Source organism: Salvelinus alpinus, chromosome 7 (assembly GCF_045679555.1).
Source record: "Salvelinus alpinus chromosome 7, SLU_Salpinus.1, whole genome shotgun sequence".
NCBI lineage: Eukaryota > Metazoa > Chordata > Actinopteri > Salmoniformes > Salmonidae > Salvelinus > Salvelinus alpinus.
In genome coordinates, this window is record NC_092092.1 from 84,913,198 (window position 1) to 84,937,346 (window position 24,149).

The following is a 24,149-nucleotide window of genomic DNA, read 5'->3' on the forward strand; positions in this document are numbered from 1 at the left end:
TCCCTCTTAGGACCACTGTACCTCCTCCCTAGTCATGATCTCCCCTCCCCCTTAGGACCACCGTACCTCCTCCCTAGTCATGGTCTCCCCTCCCCCTTAGGGCCACCGTACCTCCTCCCTAGTCATGATCTCCCTTCCCCCTTAGGGCCACCGTACCTCCTCCCTAGTCATGGTCTCCCCCTTAGGGCCACCGTACCTCCTCCCTAGTCATGGTCTCCCCCTTAGGGCCACCGTACCTCCTCCCTAGTCATGATCTCCCCCTTAGGGCCACCGTACCTCCTCCCTAGTCATGATCTCCCCCTTAGGACCACCGTACCTCCTCCCTAGTCATGATCTCCCCTCCCCCTTAGGGCCACCGTACCTCCTCCCTAGTCATGATCTCCCCCTTAGGGCCACCGTACTTCCTCCCTAGTCATGGTCTCCCCATTAGGGCCACCGTACCTCCTCCCTAGTCATGATCTCCCCCTTAGGGCCACCGTACCTCCTCCCTAGTCATGGTCTCCCCCTTAGGACCACCGTACCTCCTCTCTAGTCATGATCTCCCCCTTAGGACCACCGTACCTCCTCCCTAGTCATGATCTCCCCTCCCCCTTAGGACCACCGTTCCTCCTCCCTAGTCATGGTCTCCCCTCCCCCTTAGGACCACCGTTCCTCCTCCCTAGTCATGGTCTCCCCTCCCCCTTAGGACCACCGTACCTCCTCCCTAGTCATGATCTCCCCTCCCCCTTAGGACCACCGTTCCTCCTCCCTAGTCATGGTCTCCCCTCCCCCTTAGGACCACCGTTCCTCCTCCCTAGTCATGGTCTCCCCTCCCCCTTAGGACCACCGTACCTCCTCCCTAGTCATGATCTCCCCCTTAGGGCCACCGTACCTCCTCCCTAGTCATGATCTCCCCCTTAGGGCCACCGTACCTCCTCCCTAGTCATGATCTCCCCCTTAGGGCCACCGTACCTCCTCCCTAGTCATGGTCTCCCCCTTAGGACCTCCGTACCTCCTCCCTAGTCATGATCTCCCCCTTAGGACCACCGTACCTCCTCCCTAGTCATGATCTCCCCCTTAGGGCCACTGTACCTCCTCCCTAGTCATGATCTCCCCCTTAGGACCACTGTACCTCCTCCCTAGTCATGATCTCCCCCTTAGGACCACCGTACCTCCTCCCTAGTCATGATCTCCCCCTTAGGGCCACTGTACCTCCTCCCTAGTCATGATCTCCCCCTTAGGACCACTGTACCTCCTCCCTAGTCATGATCTCCCCCTTAGGGCCACTGTACCTCCTCCCTAGTCATGATCTCCCCCTTAGGACCACCGTACCTCCTCTCTAGTCATGATCTCCCCCTTAGGACCACCGTACCTCCTCCCTAGTCATGATCTCCCCCTTAGGACCACCGTACCTCCTCCCTAGTCATGATCTCCCCCTTAGGGCCACCGTACCTCCTCCCTAGTCATGGTCTCCCCTCCCCCTTAGGGCCCCCGTACCTCCTCCCTAGTCATGATCTCCCCCTTAGGGCCACCGTACCTCCTCCCTAGTCATGGTCTCCCCTCCCCCTTAGGGCCACCGTACCTCCTCCCTAGTCATGATCTCCCCCTTAGGGCCACCGTACCTCCTCCCTAGTCATGATCTCCCCTCCCCCTTAGGAGGCTGTCGAGCCAGAGATGTTCTCCAGGTAGTGCACTATAAAGGGAATAGGGTGCCATATGGCTCTGGTCTAAAGTAGTGCACTATAAAGGGAATAGGGTGCCATATGGCTCTGGTCTAAAGTAGTGCACTATAAAGGGAATAGGGTGCCATATGGCTCTGGTCTAAAGTAGTGCACTATAAAGGGAATAGGTGCCATTTGGGGCTCCATCCCCAGTGTCTTCTGACTAAAAGCACAAAGTAAACAATTCAGTCATTGTTTTAACAATATATAATTTATTTACATGGATTTCAGGTTGAATAACTATACATACCTTTCTGAAATGTCATTGTGTGGTACTGTATGTACATAAGGCCAAGTAAACACTGAAACACTTAGAAACCATTGTCGTCGTTTGAAAAGTTACAGAAAAGAACCTTCCAGCTCAAATCAAAAGTTTTTTTTTTTTTTTTTACAACAATTTCCATTGAGTATGCAAAACATTAAGGACTCCTAGATTGACCAGGTGAATCCAGGTGAAAGCCATGATCCTTTACTGATGTCTCTTGTAGATGAAGGGGAGGAGACGGGTTAAAGTAGGATTTTTAAAGCCTTGAGACAATTTGAGACATGGATTGTGTTTGTGTGCCATTCGGTGGGTGAAATGGGCGAGACTAAAGATTGACGTGCCTTTTGAACAGGGTGTGGTAGTAGGTGCCAGGCGCACTGGTTTGTGTCAAAAACTGCAACAAAGCTGGGTTTTCCATGCTCAAAAGTTTCCTGTTTGTATCAAGAATTGTCCACCACCCAAAGAAGCATTGGAGTCAACATGGGGCCAGCCTGAACACTTTCGACACCTCCTATGGTCCATACCACAACGAATTTGGGCTGTTTGAGTGCAAAAGGGCGCAAACTCAATATTTAAGAGGTGTTCCTAATGTTTGGCACACTCGGTGACAATAAGGGGAGAGAAAAAGTAAAAAAATAAACAGAAAAAGGAAATATAGAATTGCATAAGCGCTGTGTTGCGTGAGATACATAGAGCATTTACTTTACCTGCAGAAAGGCAAGGGACATTGAATCAAGGAAATACATAGAAAAAACATTCACAGGTACAGAAGTCGATTATTTTCTGTTCAAAAAAGGAAAATTGAATTCCGTCAGAGTAAAAACGTCAATAACACACACACGCACACACACACACACACACACATTCTTGACATTGAATAACAATGAATAAAGCTGAGGAAATGTACAGTGTGTGAAAGATATCAGTTATTCCATCTAAGCAGAGTCTAAATCCTCTTCATTTAATAAAAAAAAAAAAAGAAAAACTGTCAAACTGAACTTTCAATCGAAAGAGAAAAGCTTTAATGAGAGAAATGGTTTTTGCCGTTATTGGAGCTAGTGATTATTGTGTCAGACAAAAGGCACTCTATTCACTATGTAGTGCATATGTTGGCCCTGGTCAAAAAGGTGTGTACTACATAGGAAATAGGGTGCCATTTAGTACCCTATAGCTGTTATATGTGTTTAGAAAACACATCACTGTTGGGCGTTAACTCCCACGCAGATACACACTCATCATCTCACTATAGAACAGCCATGGATCACATAGTTACCACTGGATTGTCCAGGCAGGTCCCACGTGATACAAATCAGTATTCCACCTCCATCCGTGTCTGAGGACGTCTGGAGATGATGTGGAAATCGGCCACTAGGGGGCAACGGTGAGTGCTGTTAACTTCAAGTAGGTTTTGGGATTTTGCTAGGTTGTTGTGGACGGGGATTGGTGGATCGGCGTAAGCATCTGCCTTTGGTTTCAAAAGTTGCATTTTTGATATATATATATTTTTTAAGTCTATCCCAAATATTAACCCTTACCTCAACCATTCAGAGTTAATACCTAACCTCAAGATTTTGTATTTAATGCCTAAATTTAACCCTGATTTTACAAATTTGGAGTGAATGCCTAAACTTAACCTTAAACACTTTTAAATTTGATGTTTGGAACAAATGGATGAACGTCTAGTTCTGGTGTGAGACTGTGTGTGTGTGTGTGTGTGTGTGTGTGTGTGTGTGTGTGTGTGTGTGTGTGTGTGTGTGCGTGTGTGTTCTGTTACCAGTGTGGTGGTAGGCAAACACGTTACAGGGTTATATTTTGACAAATGTTACGCCAGTTTGTTGAAACTTTTTTTTCTTTTTTTTGGTTCCATATTAAAATATAATGTACATTTCTACACAAAGTAGTGGTATAATAAACTTTTGTATTACCGGTAAAACAAATAGTATGTAAAAATGCTTTCAGAACAACGACACAATTGGGAAGGCAAGGAAATTATAACTATTATAACTATTTGTTTTGATGCAATTAGCATTATAGGGACAAAGAAATTAGGAAAACAGATTCATGTACCGCGAGTACAAACCAACAAGTTACACAGAGACAATGTGGTAATTCACTAACAATATGGGCCTGTTTCCCAAATGGCACCCTATTCCCTATATAGTAGTGCACTACTTTTGACCAGAGCCCTATGGGATTCCCTATGGGCCCTATTCCCTATGGGTGCCCTGGTCTTAAAGTAGTGCACTAAAATAGGGAATAGGGTGCCATTAACTATGGTAATTCACTAATGTTGTTCAGAAGATGAAGTGGCCTCAAATGGTATTCAGAAAACTTTGGTTACCAATTCTGCTGACAAACAGTATGTGAAGTGACAGTATACAGCTATTATAGAAAATTATTTACATATTATACTGAACAAAAATGTGAACGCAACATTTAAAGGGTTGGTCCCATTTTTCATGAGCTTGAAATAAAAGATTCCAGAAATGTTCCATAAGCACAAAAAGCTTATCTCTTAAAAAATGTGTCCACAAATGTGTTTACATCCTTGTTAGTGAGCATTTCTCCTTTGCCAAGATAATCCATCCACCTGACAGGTGTGGCATATCAATAATCTGACTAAACAACAATATCATTACACAGGTGCACCTTGTGCTGGGGACAATAAAAGGCCTATAAAATGTGATTTTTTTGTTGTTGTTGCATTTGTGTCTGTAATAAAGCTTTTTTTTGTGTGGGAAAAACTCATTTTGATCCCACCGATTACGACGCCCCTTGCCTAGTCATGTGAAATCCATAGATTAGGGCCTAATGAATTTATTTCAAACTGACTGATTTCCTTCTATGAAATGTAACTCAGTAAAATCTTTAAAATTGTTGCATGTTGCATTTATAGTTTTGTTCAGTATACATTATGATGAAGTAGCTATTCCCACATCATGGAAAACACTTATTCCTCCAGGGTGTTACTAGACTATGTCATGTTGTCAAAGAGCTTGAAGCATCAAAACCAGGAACTAAGGACAGAGTCGTCTGTTTTGACTATGTTCTGTAATAATATATTAAACAGAAACGTCCTTGACCTGAGTTGTTGTGGTTTGTTTGAAAGAGGGAGTATTTAGTGAAAGAACGTCAGCGTTCAGGAATACTTGGATAAGTCATTGACCATCGTTGTTATTCTAGGTAGAGAATAATGGAAAGAGCTATCGCTTATTTCTCACTGCCATTGTGTCCACAAGAAATTTTTAAAAACTAAATATACATTCCAGGTAAACTGACTGGCAATCATGAACTCCTCTGTCTCTCTCTCTCTGTCTCTGTCTCTGTCTCTGTCTCTCTCTCTGTCTCTCTCTCTGTCTCTCTCTCTGTCTCTCTCTCTCTCTGTCTCTGTCTCTGTCTCTCTCTCAAGCAAGTCTTTGAGAGGAGTATTCCACAGGCCAAAGAAAGGACCACATTGTGAGTGTGAGGAACTGAAAGGAATGAGCACTGTAATAGAAGGGATGGAGGGGTCTCTCTCTCTCTCTCTCTCTCTCTCTCTCTCTCTCTCTCTCTCTTTGCCTCCGTCTCTCACTCTCTGCCTCTCTCTTTCTCTGCCTCTCTCTCGCTCTGCCTCTCTCTCGCTCTGCCTCTCTCTCTCTGACTCTCTCTCTCTCTCTGCCTCTCTCTCGCTCTTCAACTTTGTGAGAATTTCAACACAACCCTGAATCTGAGGACTATGGACGTGTTCCAAATGGCACCCTGCTCACTTTATAGTGCACTACTTTTGACCAGAGCCCTTTTGGACCTAGTTCCTATGGGTGCCCTGGTCTAAAGTAGTGCACTATATAGGGAATAGGGTGCCATTTGAGATGCAAACTATGGCTCTACAGGGCTGACTCCATCACCATACCACTCGGAAAGTACCACTTTGTAAATGAAGATATCATTTTAATGAATGCCTGATTCGTTGGATATCAACAAGGCTTAAGATAGTAGCAGTAACATAGTCTATAGCTGTGTATTCTGTTGACAGTAAATAGATTCTATAGCTGTGTATTCTGTTGACAGTACATAGAGTCTATAGCTGTGTATTCTGTTGACAGTAAATAGTCTATAGCTGTGTATTCTGTTGACAGTAAATAGAGTCTATAGCTGTGTATTCTGTTGACAGTAAATAGTCTATAGCTGTGTATTCTGTTGACAGTAAATAGTCTATAGCTGTGTATTCTGTTGACAGTAAATAGATTCTATAGCTGTGTATTCTGTTGACAGTAAATAGTCTATAGCTGTGTATTCTGTTGACAGTAAATAGTCTATAGCTGTGTATTCTGTTGACAGTAAATAGAGTCTATAGCTGTGTATTCTGTTGACAGTAAATAGATTCTATAGCTGTGTATTCTGATGACAGTAAAAATAGTCTATAGCTGTGTATTCTGTTGACAGTAAATAGTCTATAGCTGTGTATTCTGTTGACAGTAAATAGTCTATAGCTGTGTATTCTGTTGACAGTAAATAGTCTATAGCTGTGTATTCTGTTGACAGTAAATAGAGTCTATAGCTGTGTATTCTGTTGACAGTAAATAGTCTATAGCTGTGTATTCTGTTGACAGTAAATAGTCTATAGCTGTGTATTCTGTTGACAGTACATAGATTCTATAGCTGTGTATTCTGTTGACAGTACATCGTCTATAGCTGTGTATTCTTCGTTTCATGGTTAGACTATCTGCCTCATTTGATGTGCTGTTGTTGGGTAAAGTGGTAAAACTCACAGAGGAGGTGCAGTGTTATCAGGTATCCTCTCTGAGTCTCTCCAAGGTGTTTTTAACAAGGCATAGGAGACATGTGATGTGTGTCACACTCAGAGAATAACAATTCCCCGCCTTCAACACACAACGTTGTGAATTATCAAAACACTTGGCTGCATATGTATCTATCTGTTTCGGTGAAAGTAATTTGGGAGAATATAATTAGTTGTCAGATTTTCTGCCAGCAGTTCTTTCTGTTACATTATTCACCATGGAGGACAAAGGATATCTGAACTCTCCTTCTGGTTTAAAATGCTTCTTTAACAACTCTGAACTTCCCTTCTGGTTTAAAATGCTTCTTCAACAACCCCTCTCTCACCGGCTTAGTCTGCGTCCAAAATGGTGCCCTATGGTCTATACAGGAAGCCATTTCGTACACACATACACTACCATTCAAAAGTTTGGGGTCACTTAGAAGTGTCCTTGTTTTTGAAAGAAAGCACATTTTTTGACCATTAAAATAATATCAAATTGATCAGAAATATAGTGTAGACATTGTTAATGTTGTAAAGGACAATTGTAGCTGGAGGAATTTTATAAATACGAAATCTCACCATGAGACATTTGGTACTATTAAATTTGAAAAAAGAAAAGAAAATATCTACATTAGGTCTTGAGATTAGAGTAAAACAATTGTAGAAACCCCATTCGGAAATGCATCTAACCGATAACTTAACTTTTTCTCTAAAAGACATACCCCCAAAAATATAAAATATTGTTTTGAGAGCATTAGAGCTGTGGAACGCCTCAACTGATAAATACAACTACAGACTCTGTCACTGCGATGAGGTTTCACTTTGACTTGATACACGACTGCGACAAAACAATCTGAACAGAATGTCTAGGAGATGTGTTAGAATCATGACATTAAAACCTATCGGGCTGACTAAAAGTCCAGCTCATTTTTTTGTTTTGTTTTTTTACAGCCTTGTTTTAAACCTTAGGTGATGACAGATGAATAAACAGGATCAGATTACACCACCGGGTTAACGGATGGACAGTGAGTGGAGTGTCATAGACCTTAGTGATAACCTTTTGTGTTTTTTTTTCTTTTCTTCACAATTATGGTCCAGCCAGTTGCAGAAATAAATTGTCTGTTTGACCAGTGACGAAACACTTCAAATTTCTCTGGGAGGATAAGAAGAGATATTGAACGTGATCATCTTTGTCTCTTGACTAAACATAAACCGAAATAATCCAACTTCACATTGTGACATTGTCTTTTCGTGATGACTATGGATAATATGATTATTTTGCATATTGCTACTTTGTGGCAAAGTATGGCCCATGTGTTGGTAAATACTTGTCGGTCATCTCATCCTAAGTCTCTTGGATATAAGGTTATACTTTAAACCTCGATGGCTACTGAACTTGACTTAAAACAACATAAAGAGCTCTTTGTACACCTGTCTGACATAGTTATCTACCATACCATGTACCAGATGTCCTCTCCGGTCCTGTGGCATAGTAACTTTGGACTAGGATTCAATCTGATCATGCTTTGTCGAGTACACGCCTTTTAAAAAGGCAAAACCAATTGAGCCGACATCTACAGCGTTTACCTTGAATGTGATCTCCGCAAATGTGGGAACATTGCATTTAACAGATGCATTGTCGACAGCACCATACGGATTGAATCCCTGCCTTACTTTGACAAAAGCACATCACCCAGAAACAACTTCACAGGGACCAGCTCCCTCCCAGATCCTGCTTTCTCCAGACATCCGGGTTCTGAATGGAGACATAGATACATCTAACATAACACACATGAACCCTGTTCCCAAATCCTGGTTCTGTTTAGCTCCTCTTGTCTCATAGAGGAGGGGAGAGAGAGGGGGAGTGTTCTGTTCTTCTCTCCTCTCTTGTAAAGGAGGGGAGAGAGGGGGAGTGTTCTGTTCTTCTCTCCTCTCTTGTAAAGGAGGGGAGAGAGAGGGGGAGTGTTCCGGTCTTCTCTCCTCTCCTCTTGTAAAGGAGGGGAGAGAGAGGGGGAGTGTTCTGTTCTTCTCTCCTCTCTTGTAAAGGAGGGGAGAGAGAGGGGGAGTGTTCTGTTCTTCTCTCCTCTCTTGTAGAGGAGGGGAGAGAGAGGGGGAGTGTTCCGTTCTTCTCTCCTCTCTTGTAGAGGAGGGGAGAGAGAGGGGAGTGTTCCGGTCTTCTCTCCTCTCCTCTCTTGTAAAGGAGGGGAGAGAGAGGGGAGTGTTCCGTTCTTCTCTTCTCTCTTGTAAAGGAGGGGAGAGAGAGGGGGAGTGTTCCGGTCTTCTCTTCTCTCTTGTAAAGGAGGGGAGAGAGAGGGGGAGTGTTCTGTTCTTCTCTCCTCTCTTGTAAAGGAGGGGAGAGAGAGGGGAGTGTTCCGTTCTTCTCTCCTCTCCTCTCTTGTAAAGGAGGGGCGAGAGAGGGGGAGTGTTCCGGTCTTCTCTCCTCTTCTCTCTTGTAAAGGAGGGGAGAGAGAGGGAGGGTGTTCCGGTCTTCTCTCCTCTCCTCTCTTGTAAAGGAGGGGAGAGAGAGGGGAGTGTTCCGGTCTTCTCTCCTCTCCTCTCTTGTAAAGGAGGGGAGAGAGAGGGGGGGTGTTCCGGTCTTCTCTCCTCTCCTCTCTTGTAAAGGAGGGGAGAGAGAGGGGGAGTGTTCCGGTCTTCTCTCCTCTTCTCTCTTGTAAAGGAGGGGAGAGAGAGGGGGGGGGGGTTCTCCTCTCTTGTGTCTGTATATTCTACCCTGTTCCAGTCCTCTCCCTCTTTAGGGGACCGATCTCAAATGGCACCCTATTACCTAGGTAGTCACCTACTTTGGTGCACTATCTAGGGAATAAGGTGCAGTGTTGGAACAGAGCCTGGGCTAGCACTCTCCGTCTGAGACCAGGAAGATCATAGCTTCCTGCTTGCCGATGTCGGCCATGACGGTGGCCAGCTGGTTCAGGTTTCCACTGTGGAAGTGTTGGGCCTCCCACAGATCCAGAATCATACTGGTGGGACTCGCCTTGGATGCAAAGAAACTCATGTGCCTGGAGGAGAGGAGAGGGGAGGATGAGGAGAGGAGGGAGAGGAGAGGAGAGGAGAGGGGAGGGGAGGATGAGGAGAGGAAGGGAGAGAAGGGAGAGGAGAGGAGGTGAGAAGAGAAGAGAAGAGAAGAGAAGAGAAGACAAGACAAGACAAGACAAGACAAGACAAGACAAGACAAGACAAGACAAGACAAGACAAGACAAGACAAGACAAGACAAGACAAGACAAGACAAGACAGGAGAGGAGAGGAGAGGAGAGGAGAGGAGAGGAGAGGAGAGGAGAGGAGAGGAGAGGAGAGGAGAGGAGAGGAGAGGAGAGGAGAGGAGAGGAGAGGAGAGGAGAGGAGAGGAGAGGAGAGGAGAGGAGAGGAGAGGAGAAGAGAAGAGAAGAGAAGAGAAGAGAAGAGAAGAGAAGAGAAGAGAAGAGAAGAGAAGAGAAGAGAAGAGAAGAGAAGAGAAGAGAAGAGAAGAGAAGAGAAGAGAAGAGAAGAGAAGAGAAGAGAAGAGAAGAGAAGAGAAGAGAAGAGAAGAGAAGAGAAGAGAAGAGAAGAGAAGAGAAGAGAAGAGAAGAGAAGAGAAGAGAAGAGAAGAGAAGAGAAGAGGAGAGGAGAGGAGAGGAGAGGAAAGGAAAGGAGAGAGAGGGGGAAGAGAGATATTCATTTTCATTATTTATCTCGTAAAGTGAATTAATCCAGTCATTTTGTCTCTGTGTTGTTTCTATGTTGACGTGTCCTTCCCACAATACTGTGTGATGTGATGAACAACCATCAAGTTACTGAAGTACTCTGTGTTCCTCTTCGTCCTTACTGTACAATACTATACTACACACGATACCACACTATACTACAATATGCTAAACACTATACTACGCCATACTACAATATGCTAAACACCATACTACACTATACTACAATATACTACACGGTACTATACTACACGCTATACTGCACTATACTACAACATGCTAAACACTATACTACGTCATACTACAATATGCGAACCACTATACTACGCCATACTATACTATGCTAAACACCATACTACACTATACTACACACTGTACACCACTTCACACCACACTATACTACACACCACACTATACCACAATATGCTAAACACTATACCACACCATATTACGATATACTACACGATACTATAATATGCTAAACACCATACAACATATCACCCACTGTACACCACTTCACACCACACTATACCACACACTACACTATATATGCCAAACACTATACTACACTATACCACAATATGCTAAACACTATACTATACTACAATATACTACACAATAATATACTATACTACACGCTATACCACACAATATCACAATATGCAAAACACCACACTATACTACAATATACCACACAATACTATACTATAATACACACTATACCACAATATGCTAAACACTACACCACACACTACACTATACTACAATATGTTAGCCACTATACTACAGTATGCTAAACACTATACTGTACCATACTACAGTATGCTAAACACTATACTACACACTACACCGCACACTACACTATACTACAATATGCTACCGGCTATACCACCCTCCACAATGTACTATACTATGCACTGTACTACACTATACTGCAATATGCCACACACTATACCACACTATGCTACACACTATACTACACTATACCACACACTATACCGCAATATGCTACACACTATACCACACTATGCTACACACTATACTACACTATACTACACACTATACCGCAATATGCTACACACTATACCACACTATGCTAAACACTATACTACACTATACTACAATATGCTACCGACTATACCACCCTCCACAATGTACTATACTATGTACTGTACTACACTATACTACATTATACCACGCTATGTCACACACTATACTACACACTATACTACACTATACTACACGCTATACCGCAATATGCTAAACACTATACTACACTATGCTACCGACTATACCACCCAATTTGTAAGTCGCTCTGGATAAGAGCGTCTGCTAAATGACTTAAATGTAATGTAAATGTATACTACACTATATTACACACTATACTACACACTATACTACACTATATTACACACTATACTACACTATGCTACCGACTATACCACACTTCACAAGGTACTATACTGCGCGATGTACTACACTATAATATACCACCGTATATTACACACTGTACAACACTTCACACCCCACTATACCACACACCATACTACAATATGCCCCACACCATACTATACTATAATACAATACGCCACCCACTATACTACACTATACTACAATATGCAACCCCCTATGCTACACTATACTACAATATGCCACCCACTATACTACACTATACTACACACTATACTACACATTGCACTTCACTTCAATGTACTATGTATTATACTACACTATACACTAAAAAACATGACTAGAAAAATAATCTAATAGTGACACCTCGTTGCTCATTTACAAAAGGCACAAAGAAAAACAAGAAACTGAATAAGACTTGAGAAACCATGAGAACCATGAGAAACCATACTATACTACCTGTCTCAATGTACTATACTACACACTATGCTACACCGTACTACACTATACTATACTACACACTGCACCATACACCACAACACTACACACTATGCTACACCGTACTACACTATACTATACTACACACTGCACCATACACCACAACACTACACACTATGCTACACCGTACTACACTATACTATACTACACACTGCACCATACACCACAACACTACACACTATGCTACACCGTACTACACTATACTATACTACACACTGCACCATACACCACAACACTACACACTATGCTACACCGTACTACACTATACTATACTACACACTGCACCATACACCACAACACTACACACTATGCTACACCGTACTACACTATACTATACTACACACTGCACCATACACCACAACACTACACACTATACTACACTGTACTACAATATTCTGTACTATACAACACACTATACACCAGTATGCTACACACCATACTACACCTCACACTGTACTATACTACACACTGTACTACACACTATACTACACTGTACTACAATATACTGTACTATACAACACACTATACACCAGTATACACACACCATACACACCTAAAGGCCTGGACACAGCCTTTAGCCGTGATATATTGGCCATATATCACAAACCCCCGAGGTGCCTTATTGCTATTATAAACTGGTTACCAATGTCATTAGAGCAGTAAAAATGTTATGTCATACCCATGGTATACAGTCTGATATACTACAGCTTTCAGCCAATCAGCATTCAGGGCTCGAATCACCCAGTTCATAATATACTATATTTCTGCAAGCCATTCCTTCCCCTTCAGCAGGTAGGATCCACCTTTTTGCATTTGATTATAAAAATGTCCATTAATCCAACATAAATCGCACATAAAACCTTTAATAAATCCAATAAAGAACGTTGACATTTAAGTAGGAAATGACCTTTTCTGCTTCCAGGCCTTGACCTTTCAGATCAAACCCAACCAATCAATAGGCCGAAATGCAGTGACCCCTGTCCTTTCTCACATGTTGTCTGTGTTCCAAATGGCACCCTATTCCCTATACAGTGCACTACTTTTTGACAAGAGCCTTAAGGGACTCTCTATGGGCCCTGGCCAGAAGTAGTTCACCGTATGGGGATTGAATAGGGTGCGGTTGGGGACCAGTCCTTTAGCTCAGTAGTGTATGTGATGTGGAGGATGACCGCGTCTAGTATCTTCCTCCCAGAGGTATCTGGAGTAGCTTGTTCCATGTATTGGCCTTTTTCTGATCCTCTACTGTCTATGGATTTAAGGGTTGTTGTGTAACACTTCAAGATGAGGGGGGAACTAGCCTAGAGGGTTGGGGGTCGGGGTGTGAGGAGAGGTTGAGGGGAGAGGGTTGGGGGTCGGGGTGTGAGGAGAGGTTGGGGGAGAGGGTTGGGGGTCGGGGTGCGAGGAGAGGTTGAGGGTAGAGGGTTGGGGGTCGGGGTGTGAGGAGAGGTTGAGGGGAGAGGGTTGGGGGTCGGGGTGTGAGGAGAGGTTGAGGGGAGAGGGTTGGGGGTCGGGGTGCGAGGAGAGGTTGAGGGTAGGGTTGGGGGTCGGGGTGTGAGGAGAGGTTGAGGGGAGAGGGTTGGGGGTCGGGGTGTGAGGAGAGGTTGAGGGGAGAGGGTTGGGGGTCGGGGTGTGAGGAGAGGTTGAGGGGAGAGGGTTGGGGGTCGGGGTGTGAGGAGAGGTTGAGGGGAGAGGGTTGGGGGTCGGGGTGTGAGGAGAGGTTGAGGGGAGAGGGTTGGGGGTCGGGGTGCGAGGAGAGGTTGAGGGTAGGGTTGGGGGTCGGGGTGTGAGGAGAGGTTGAGGGGAGAGGGTTGGGGGTCGGGGTGTGAGGAGAGGTTGAGGGGAGAGGGTTGGGGGTCGGGGTGTGAGGAGAGGTTGAGGGGAGAGGGTTGGGGGTCGGGGTGTGAGGAGAGGTTGAGGGGAGAGGGTTGGGGGTCGGGGTGTGAGGAGAGGTTGAGGGGAGAGGGTTGGGGGTCGGGGTGCGAGGAGAGGTTGAGGGTAGGGTTGGGGGTCGGGGTGTGAGGAGAGGTTGAGGGGAGAGGGTTGGGGGTCGGGGTGTGAGGAGAGGTTGAGGGGAGAGGGTTGGGGGTCGGGGTGTGAGGAGAGGTTGAGGGTAGGGTTGGGGGTCGGGGTGTGAGGAGAGGTTGAGGGTAGAGATTGGGGGTCCGGGTGTAAGGAGAGGTTGGGGGTCGGGGTGTGAGGAGAGGTTGGGGGTCGGGGTTGGGGGTCAGGGTGTGAGGAGAGGTTGAGGGTAGAGGGTTGGGGGTCGGGGTGTGAGGAGAGTTTGAGGGTAGAGGGTTGGGGGTCGGGGTGTGAGGAGAGGTTGAGGGTAGAGGGTTGGGGGTCAGGGTGTGAGGAGAGGTTGAGGGTAGAGATTGGGGGTCCAGGTGTGAGGAGAGGTTGGGGGTCGGGGTGTGAGGAGAGGTTGAGGGTAGAGGGTTGGGGGTCAGGGTGTGAGGAGAGGTTGAGGGTAGAGGGATGGGGGTCAGGGTGTGAGGAGAGGTTGAGGGTAGAGGGATGGGGGTCGGGGTGTGAGGAGAGGTTGAGGGTAGAGATTGGGGGTCGGGGTGTGAGGAGAGGTTGGGGGTCGGGGTGTGAGGAGAGGTTGGGGGTAGAGGTTGGGGGTCAGGGTGTGAGGAGAGGTTGGGGTAGAGGTTGGGGGTCAGGGTGTGAGGAGAGGTTGAGGGTAGAGGGATGGGGGTCAGGGTGTGAGGAGAGGTTGAGGGTAGAGGGATGGGGGTTGGGGTGTGAGGAGAGGTTGAGTGTAGAGGGTTGGGGGTCGGGGTGTGAGGAGAGGTTGAGGGTCGGGGTGTGAGGAGAGGTTGAGGGTAGAGGGTTGGGGGTTGGGGTGTGAGGAGAGGTTGAGGGTAGAGGGTTGGGGGTTGGGGTGTGAGGAGAGGTTGAGGTTGAGGGTAGAGGGTTGGGGGTTGGGGTGTGAGGAGAGGTTGAGGGTCGGGGTGTGAGGAGAGGTTGAGGGTAGAGGTTGGGGGTCGGGGTGTGAGGAGAGGTTGGGGGTCGGGGTGTGAGGAGAGGTTGAGGGTAGAGGGTTGGGGGTCAGGGTGTGAGGAGAGGTTGAGGGTAGAGGGATGGGGGTCAGGGTGTGAGGAGAGGTTGAGGGTAGAGGGATGGGGGTCGGGGTGTGAGGAGAGGTTGAGGGTAGAGATTGGGGGTCGGGGTGTGAGGAGAGGTTGGGGGTCGGGGTGTGAGGAGAGGTTGGGGGTAGAGGTTGGGGGTCGGGGTGTGAGGAGAGGTTGAGGGTAGAGGGTTGGGGGTCGGGGTGTGAGGAGAGGTTGGGGGTAGAGGGTTGGGGGTCGGGGTGTGAGGAGAGGATATATGAATGGTTAGATACTAGTTAGTATATGAACGGTTAGATACTAGTTAGGATATTTGAATGGTTAGATACTAGTTAGGATATTATTTATTATTAGCCAATCAGGGCTAATTGGACCTGTACTGAGCCAATCAGGGATAATTGGACCTGTACTGAGCCAATCAGGGCTAATTGGACCTGTACTGAGCCAATCAGGGCTAATTGGACCTGTACTGAGCCAATCAGGGATAATTGGACCTGTACTGAGCCAATCAGGGCTAATTGGACCTGTACTGAGCCAATCAGGGCTAATTGGACCTGTACTGAGCCAATCAGGGATAATTGGACCTGTACTGAGCCAATCAGGGCTAATTGGACCTGTACTGAGCCAATCAGGGCTAATTGGACCTGTACTTAGCCAATCAGGGATAATTGGACCTGTACTGACTCAATCAGGGCTAATTGGACCTGTACTGAGCCAATCAGGGCTAATTGGACCTGTACTGAGCCAATCAGGGATAATTGGACCTGTACTGAGCCAATCAGGGATAATTGGACCTGTACTGAGCCAATCAGGGATACTTGGACCTGTACTGAGCCAATCAGGGATAATTGGACCTGTACTGAGCCAATCAGGGATACTTGGATCTGTACTGAGCCAATCAGGGATAATTGGACCTGTACTGAGCCAATCAGGGCTAATTGGACCTGTACTGAGCCAATCAGGGATAATTGGATCTGTACTGCACCAGACCAATGTGTAATTAATGAAGGTAAATCCAGACGATGAGACAAGTGTACGTAATAGACTTCATTACCAGGGAGGAAGTTACATTGGAAGGAAATTGATCAGGGTTTTCTCTCTGATTCTTTCCTGTTTAAAAGAAGCCTGATTTAAATGAGAAAGTTACTGGCCCAAAATATCTGTGTAAAATCATGTTAAATGGGAGAGGCATCGGCTCTGTCCCAAACCAATATAGAATCTCTATACCTAGGCCCAGTCCCAAACCAATATAGAATCTCTATACCTAGGCCCTGTCCCAAACCAATATTGAATCTCTATACCCATGCCCTGTCCCAAACCAATATTGAATCTCTATACCTAGGCCCAGTCCCAAACCAATCTTTTAGGGCCTTGTTCACTTCCCCTAGGGTTATGTTTAGGGTTGGGGTTATGGTTAGTTACCTGTCCAGTTTGAGTCTCTAGTTTAGGGTCGGTGGTTAGGGTTAGTTACCTGTCCAGTTTGAGTCTCTAGTTTAGGGTCGGTGGTTAGGGTTAGTTACATGTCCAGTTTGAGTCTCTAGTTTAGGGTCGGTGGTTAGGGTTAGTTACATGTCCAGTTTGAGTCTCTAGTTTAGGGTCGGTGGTTAGGGTTAGTTACATGTCCAGTTTGAGTCTCTAGTTTAGGGTCGGTGGTTAGGGTTAGTTACCTGTCCAGTTTGAGTCTCTAGTTTAGGGTCGGTGGTTAGGGTTAGTTACATGTCCAGTTTGAGTCTCTAGTTTAGGGTCGGTGGTTAGGGTTAGTTACATGTCCAGTTTGAGTCTCTAGTTTAGGGTCGGTGGTTAGGGTTAGTTACCTGTCCAGTTTGAGTCTCTGGGCCAACAGTCTCCAATCAGCCCCGTTGGGACAAGGTGTATCCAGACTGCTGCAGATCTTCTGCCTGATGAGATAGGGGATCTGGAAAGCACTGGGTCCTGCTAGAGCCATACCATTCAGGTTATTGTCCATCAGCAGGAACTCCGGGTCCAGGGGCCGACTGTCCTATAGGGCCAGAGGAATTTATAAAAGGTTATATAGGAACATATAGAGATATACACAGAGAGAGAGTTCCAGCCGAACACGTTCTGTATAGCTACGAGCCACGAACTATATAGTCCAGGGGACTGTTGTCTTCTTAGGTCATATGAACCAAATAAAAACAGGATTAGAGTATAGAGAGTAGCAGCCAACATATTAAAGAACTGTATTGTTAAGAGAAAAAGAGAAGAGTCCATCTCTCTGGATAACACATCAACACATATCTTGGTGAGAGGCACATTGTGAAATACATCATATGTGTCCCTGAGTGTTACCTTGGCGATGTTGAAGTCGAGGCTGAAACTCTGTCCCTCCCCCTCTACCTGCCAGACACACAGCTGACAGGTGAGCTCACAGGTACTGAGGTTGAGCCGCTCCAGGGTGAAGGTGCAGTGGAGGAACCGCTGGGAACCCTTCCAGATGTGGTAGAATGGGATCTCCTAGAGAACAAGATCACAATATATGACCATTATAAAGCAAGGTTTCAGATGTGGTAGAATGGGATCTCCTAGAGAACAAGATCACAATATATGACCATTATAAAGCAAGGTTTCAGATGTGGTAGAATGGGATCTCCTAGAGAACAAGATCACAATATATGACCATTATAAAGCAAGGTTTCAGATGTGGTAGAATGGGATCTCCTAGAGAACAAGATCACAATATATGACCATTATAAAGCAAGGTTTCAGATGTGGTAGAATGGGATCTCCTAGAGAACAAGAACACAATATATGACCATTATAAAGCAAGGTTTCAGATGTGACTAGCTGCCCCGTGAGAGAGTGACTTATATTAGTGGAGAAAGACAGGTACACAAATATCCTGGTTCTAAATGAGTAGATGTCCCAGGTCGTTGAATAGGATAGTTGAGTTCTGAGAGAGGAAGAAGAGGAAGAGGTATCTGTTCTGAATGGATTGCGAATACATGAAGCTACCATAACTTTTTTCACCCCCAAATATATATTTTTAAAGTGACTAGCTTTTAATAGCAGAACTTTGTGATACCGAAGCTCCAGCTCCTCTCTTTATAAACCAGTCAGGTACCAGCTGACTGTCTGATATAATTTATTCATGACTAAAACTTTCTCTCCCTGTCGCTCCATATGCATGTCTCGGAGAAGCACTGAGGTAAGGCAGAGGTACAGTACGTCAGACAAAATGAGACCGAAAGTCACAGAGGGGTAAGCTGAGAGGGAGAGAGAGGGGGGGTAATAGAGAGAGAGAGAGTGAGAGAGGGGGGGTAATAGAGAGAGAGAGGGGGGGGTAATAGAGAGAGGGAGTGAGAGAGGGGGGGGTAATAGAGAGAGAGAGTGAGAGAGGGGGGGGGGGGTAATAGAGAGAGGGAGTGAGAGAGGGGGGGGGTAATAGAGAGAGAGGGGGGTAATAGAGAGAGAGTGAGAGGGGGGCAATAGAGAGAGATCGAGAGAGGGGGGCAATAGAGAGAGATTGAGAGAGGGGGGGGTAATAGAGAGAGAGAGTGAGAGAGAGGGGGGGGGGGTAATAGAGAGAGGGAGTGAGAGAGGGGGGGGGGTAATAGAGAGAGAGAGTGAGAGGGGGGGGGGTAATAGAGAGAGAGAGTGAGAGAGAGGGGGGGTAATAGAGAGAGAGAGTGAGAGAGGGGGGGGTAATAGAGAGAGGGAGTGAGAGAGGGGGGGGTAATAGAGAGAGAGGGGGGTAATAGAGAGAGAGTGAGAGGGGGGCAATAGAGAGAGATCGAGAGAGGGGGGCAATAGAGAGAGATTGAGAGAGGGGGGGGGGTAATAGAGAGAGAGTGAGAGAGGGGGGGGGGTAATAGAGAGAGGGAGTGAGAGAGGGGGGGGGTAATAGAGAGAGAGGGGGGTAATAGAGAGAGAGTGAGAGGGGGGCAATAGAGAGAGATCGAGAGAGGGGGGCAATAGAGAGAGATTGAGAGAGGGGGGGGGGTAATAGAGAGAGAGAGTGAGAGAGAGGGGGGGGTAATAGAGAGAGGGAGTGAGAGAGGGGGGGGGTAATAGAGAGAGAGAGTGAGAGGGGGGGGGGTAATAGAGAGAGAGAGTGAGAGAGAGGGGGGGTAATAGAGAGAGAGAGTGAGAGAGGGGGGGGGGTAATAGAGAGAGGGAGTGAGAGAGGGGGGGTAATAGAGAGAGAGGGGGGTAATAGAGAGAGAGTGAGAGGGGGGCAATAGAGAGAGATCGAGAGAGGGGGGCAATAGAGAGAGATTGAGAGAGGGGGGGGGTAATAGAGAGAGAGAGTGAGAGAGGGGGGGGGGGTAATAGAGAGAGGGAGTGAGAGAGGGGGGGGGTAATAGAGAGAGAGGGGGGTAATAGAGAGAGAGTGAGAGGGGGGCAATAGAGAGAGATCGAGAGAGGGGGGGCAATAGAGAGAGATTGAGAGAGGGGGGGGGTAATAGAGAGAGAGAGTGAGAGAGAGGGGGGGGTAATAGAGAGAGGGAGTGAGAGAGGGGGGGGGGGTAATAGAGAGAGAGAGTGAGAGTGGGGGGGTAATAGAGAGAGAGAGTGAGAGAGAGGGGGGGTAATAGAGAGAGAGAGTGAGAGAGGGGGGGGGGGTAATAGAGAGAGGGAGTGAGAGAGGGGGGGGGGGTAATAGAGAGAGAGGGGGGTAATAGAGAGAGAGTGAGAGGGGGGCAATAGAGAGAGATCGAGAGAGGGGGGCAATAGAGAGAGATTGAGAGAGGGGGGGGGTAATAGAGAGAGAGAGTGAGAGAGGGGGGGTAATAGAGAGATAGAGACATAGGGCTAAGGCATACACATCCAGGGCCTTAACCAAGCATACAGTATATACGAACTAGTATCTAACCATATATACTAACTAGTATCTAACCACTCACATATACTAACTAGTATCTAACCACTCACATATACTAACTAGTATCTAACCACTCACATATACTAACTAGTATCTAACCACTCACATATACACTGCTCAAAAAAATAAAGGGAACACTAAAATAACACATCCTAGATCTGAATGAATGAAATATTCTTATTAAATACTTTTTTCTTTACATAGTTGAATGTGCTGACAACAAAATCACACAAAAATGATCAATGGAAATCAAATTTATCAACCCATGGAGGTCTGGATTTGGAGTCACACTCAAAATTAAAGTGGATAACCACACTACAGGCTGATCCAACTTTGATGTAATGTCCTTAAAACAAGTCAAAATGAGGCTCAGTAGTGTGTGTGGCCTCCACGTGCCTGTATGACCTCCCTACAACGCCTGGGCATGCTCCTGATGAGGTGGCCAACTCCTGGACAGTCTGTGGTGCAATGTGGCGTTGGTGGATGGAGCGAGACATGATGTCCCAGATGTGCTCAATTGGATTCAGGTCTGGGGAACGGGCGGGCCAGTCCATAGCATCAATGCCTTCCTCTTGCAGGAACTGCTGACACACTCCAGCCACATGAGGTCTAGCATTGTCTTGCATTAGGAGGAACCCAGGGCCAACCGCACCAGCATATGGTCTCACAAGGGGTCTGAGGATCTCATCTCGGTACCTAATGGCAGTCAGGCTACCTCTGGCGAGCACATGGAGGGCTGTGCGGCCCCCCAAAGAAATGCCACCCCACACCATGACTGACCCACCGCCAAACCGGTCATGCTGGAGGATGTTGCAGGCAGCAGAACGTTCTCCACGGCGTCTCCAGACTCTGCCACGTCTGTCACGTCTGTCACATGTGCTCAGTGTGAACCTGCTTTCATCTGTGAAGAGCACAGGGCGCCAGTGGCGAATTTGCCAATCTTGGTGTTCTCTTTCAAATGCCAAACGTCCTGCACGGTGTTGGGCTGTAAGCACAACCCCCACCTGTGGACGTCGGGCCCTCATACCACCCTCATGGAGTCTGTTTCTGACCGTTTGAGCAGACACATGCACATTTGTGGCCTGCTGGAGGTCATTTTGCAGGGCTCTGGCAGTGCTCCTCCTGCGCCTCCTTGCACAAAGGCGGAGGTAGCGGTCCTGCTGCTGGGTTGTTGCCCTCCTACGGCCTCCTCCACGTTCCCTGATGTACTGGCCTGTCTCCTGGTAGCGCCTCCATGCTCTGGACACTACGCTGACAGACACAGCAAAACTTCTTGCCACAGCTCGCATTGATGTGCCATCCTGGATGAGCTGCACTACCTGAGCCACTTGTGTGGGTTGTAGACTCCGTCTCATGCTACCACTAGAGTGAAAGCACCACCAGCATTCAAAAGTGACCAAAACATCAGCCAGGAAGCATAGGAACTGAGAAGTGGTCTGTGGTCACCACCTGCAGAACCACTCCTTTATTGGGGGTGTCTTGCTAATTGCCTATAATTTCCACCTTTTGTCTATTCCATTTGCACAACAGCATGTGAAATTTATTGTCAATAAGTGTTGCTTCCTAAGTGGACAGTTTGATTTCACAGAAGTGTGATTGACTTGGAGTTACATTGTGTTGTTTAAGTGTTCCCTTTATTTTTTTGAGCAGTGTACTAACTAGCATCTAACCACTCACATATACTAACTAGTATCTAATCATTCATATGTACTAACTAGTATCTAACCATACAGTATATACTAACTAGTATCTAACCATTCATATATACTAACTAGTATCTAACCATACAGTATATACTAACTAGTATCTAACCATTCATATATACTAACTAGTATCTAACCATACAGTATATACGAACTAGTATCTAACCACTCACATATACTAACTAGTATTTAACCATACAGTATATACTAACTAGTATCTAACCATTCATATACTAACTAGTATCTAACCATTCATATACTAACTAGTATCTAACCATATAGTATATACTAACTAGTATCTAACCATATAGTATATACTAACTAGTATCTAACCACTCACATATACTAACTAGTATCTAACCATTCATATATACTAACTAGTATCTAACCATTCATATATACTAACTAGTATCTAACCATTCATATACTAACTAGTATCTAAACATATAGTATATACTAACTAGTATCTAACCATATAGTATATACTAACTAGTATCTAACCATATAGTATATACTAACTAGTATCTAACCATATAGTATATACTAACTAGTATCTAACCATACAGTATATACTAACTAGTATCTAACCATTCATATATACTAACTAGTATCTAACCATATAGTATATACTAACTAGTATCTAACCATATAGTATATACTAACTAGTATCTAACCATACAGTATAAACTAACTAGTATCTAACCATATAGTATATACTAACTAGTATCTAACCATTCATATATACTAACTAGATACTAGTTGTCCCGTGTGGCTCAGTTGGTAGAGCATGGCGCTTGCAACGCCAGGGTTGTGGGTTCATTCCCCACGGGGGGACCAGGATGAATATGTATGAACTTTCCAATTTGTAAGTCGCTCTGGATAAGAGCGTCAGCTAAATTACTTAAATGTAAATGTAAATGTAGTATTTAACCACTCACATATACTAACTAGTATCTGACCATTCATATACTAACTAGTATCTAACCATTCATATACTAACTAGTATCTAACCATATAGTATATACTAACTAGTATCTAACCATACAGTATATACTAACTAGTATCTAACTATTCATATATATACGAACTAGTATCTAACCATTCATATATACTAACTAGTATCTAACCATTCATATACTAACTAGTATCTAACCATTCATATACTAACTAGTATCTAACCATACAGTATATACTAACTAGTATCTAACCACTCACATATACTAACTAGTATATACTAACTAGTATCTAACCATACAGTATATACTAACTAGTATCTAACCATTCATATATACTAACTAGTATTTAACCACTCACATATACTAACTAGTATTTAACCATACAGTATATACTAACTAGTATCTAACCATTCATATATACTAACTAGTATCTAACCACTCACATATAATAACTAGTATTTAACCATACAGTATATACTAACTAGTATCTAACCATTCATATACTAACTAGTATCTAACCATTCATATATACTAACTAGTATCTAATCATTCATATACTAACTAGTATCTAACCATTCATATATACTAACTAGTATCTAACATTCATATATACTAACTAGTATCTAACCATTCATATATACTAACTAGTATCTAACCATACAGTATATACTAACTAGTATCTAACCATTCATATACTAACTAGTATCTAACCATATAGTATATACTAACTAGTATCTAACCATTCATATATACTAACTAGTATCTAACCATTCATATATCCTAACTAGTATCTAACCATATAGTATATACTAACTAGTATCTAACCATTCATATATACTAACTAGTATCTAACCATACAGTATATACTAACTAGTATCTAACCATACAGTATATACTAACTAGTATCTAACCATTCATATACTAACTAGTATCTAACCATACAGTATATACTAACTAGTATCTGGTATCTAACCATTCATATACTAACTAGTATCTAACCATTCATATATACTAACTAGTATCTAACCATACAGTATATACTAACTAGTATCTAACCATACAGTATATACTAACTAGTATCTGGTATCTAACCATTCATATACTAACTTGTATCTAACCATTCATATACTAACTAGTATCTAACCATACAGTATATACTAACTAGTATCTAACCATTATCAGTCATTTTCCCTACAAATCAGCCGGGCTAGACAATCTGGACCCTCTCTTTCTAAAATTATCCAC

At 44.7% G+C, this 24,149-nt stretch overlaps 1 protein-coding gene across 1 annotated transcript in view; it reads right to left on the reverse strand.

Moving 5' to 3' along the window:
• Window positions 1–1,898: 1,898 nt before the first annotated feature.
• Window positions 1,899–24,149, reverse strand: part of LOC139581794 (netrin receptor UNC5A-like) — a 643,974-nt gene continuing 621,723 nt past the window's right edge. Inside the window, exons 14-16 of the mRNA XM_071411970.1 lie at window positions 17,713–17,877; window positions 17,217–17,401; window positions 1,899–9,741 (exon numbers count right to left, since the gene is read on the reverse strand). Of these exons, the coding sequence (XP_071268071.1) occupies window positions 9,576–9,741; window positions 17,217–17,401; window positions 17,713–17,877 (516 nt within the window). The 3' untranslated portion in view covers window positions 1,899–9,575. The remainder of the gene's footprint in view (window positions 9,742–17,216; window positions 17,402–17,712; window positions 17,878–24,149) is intronic.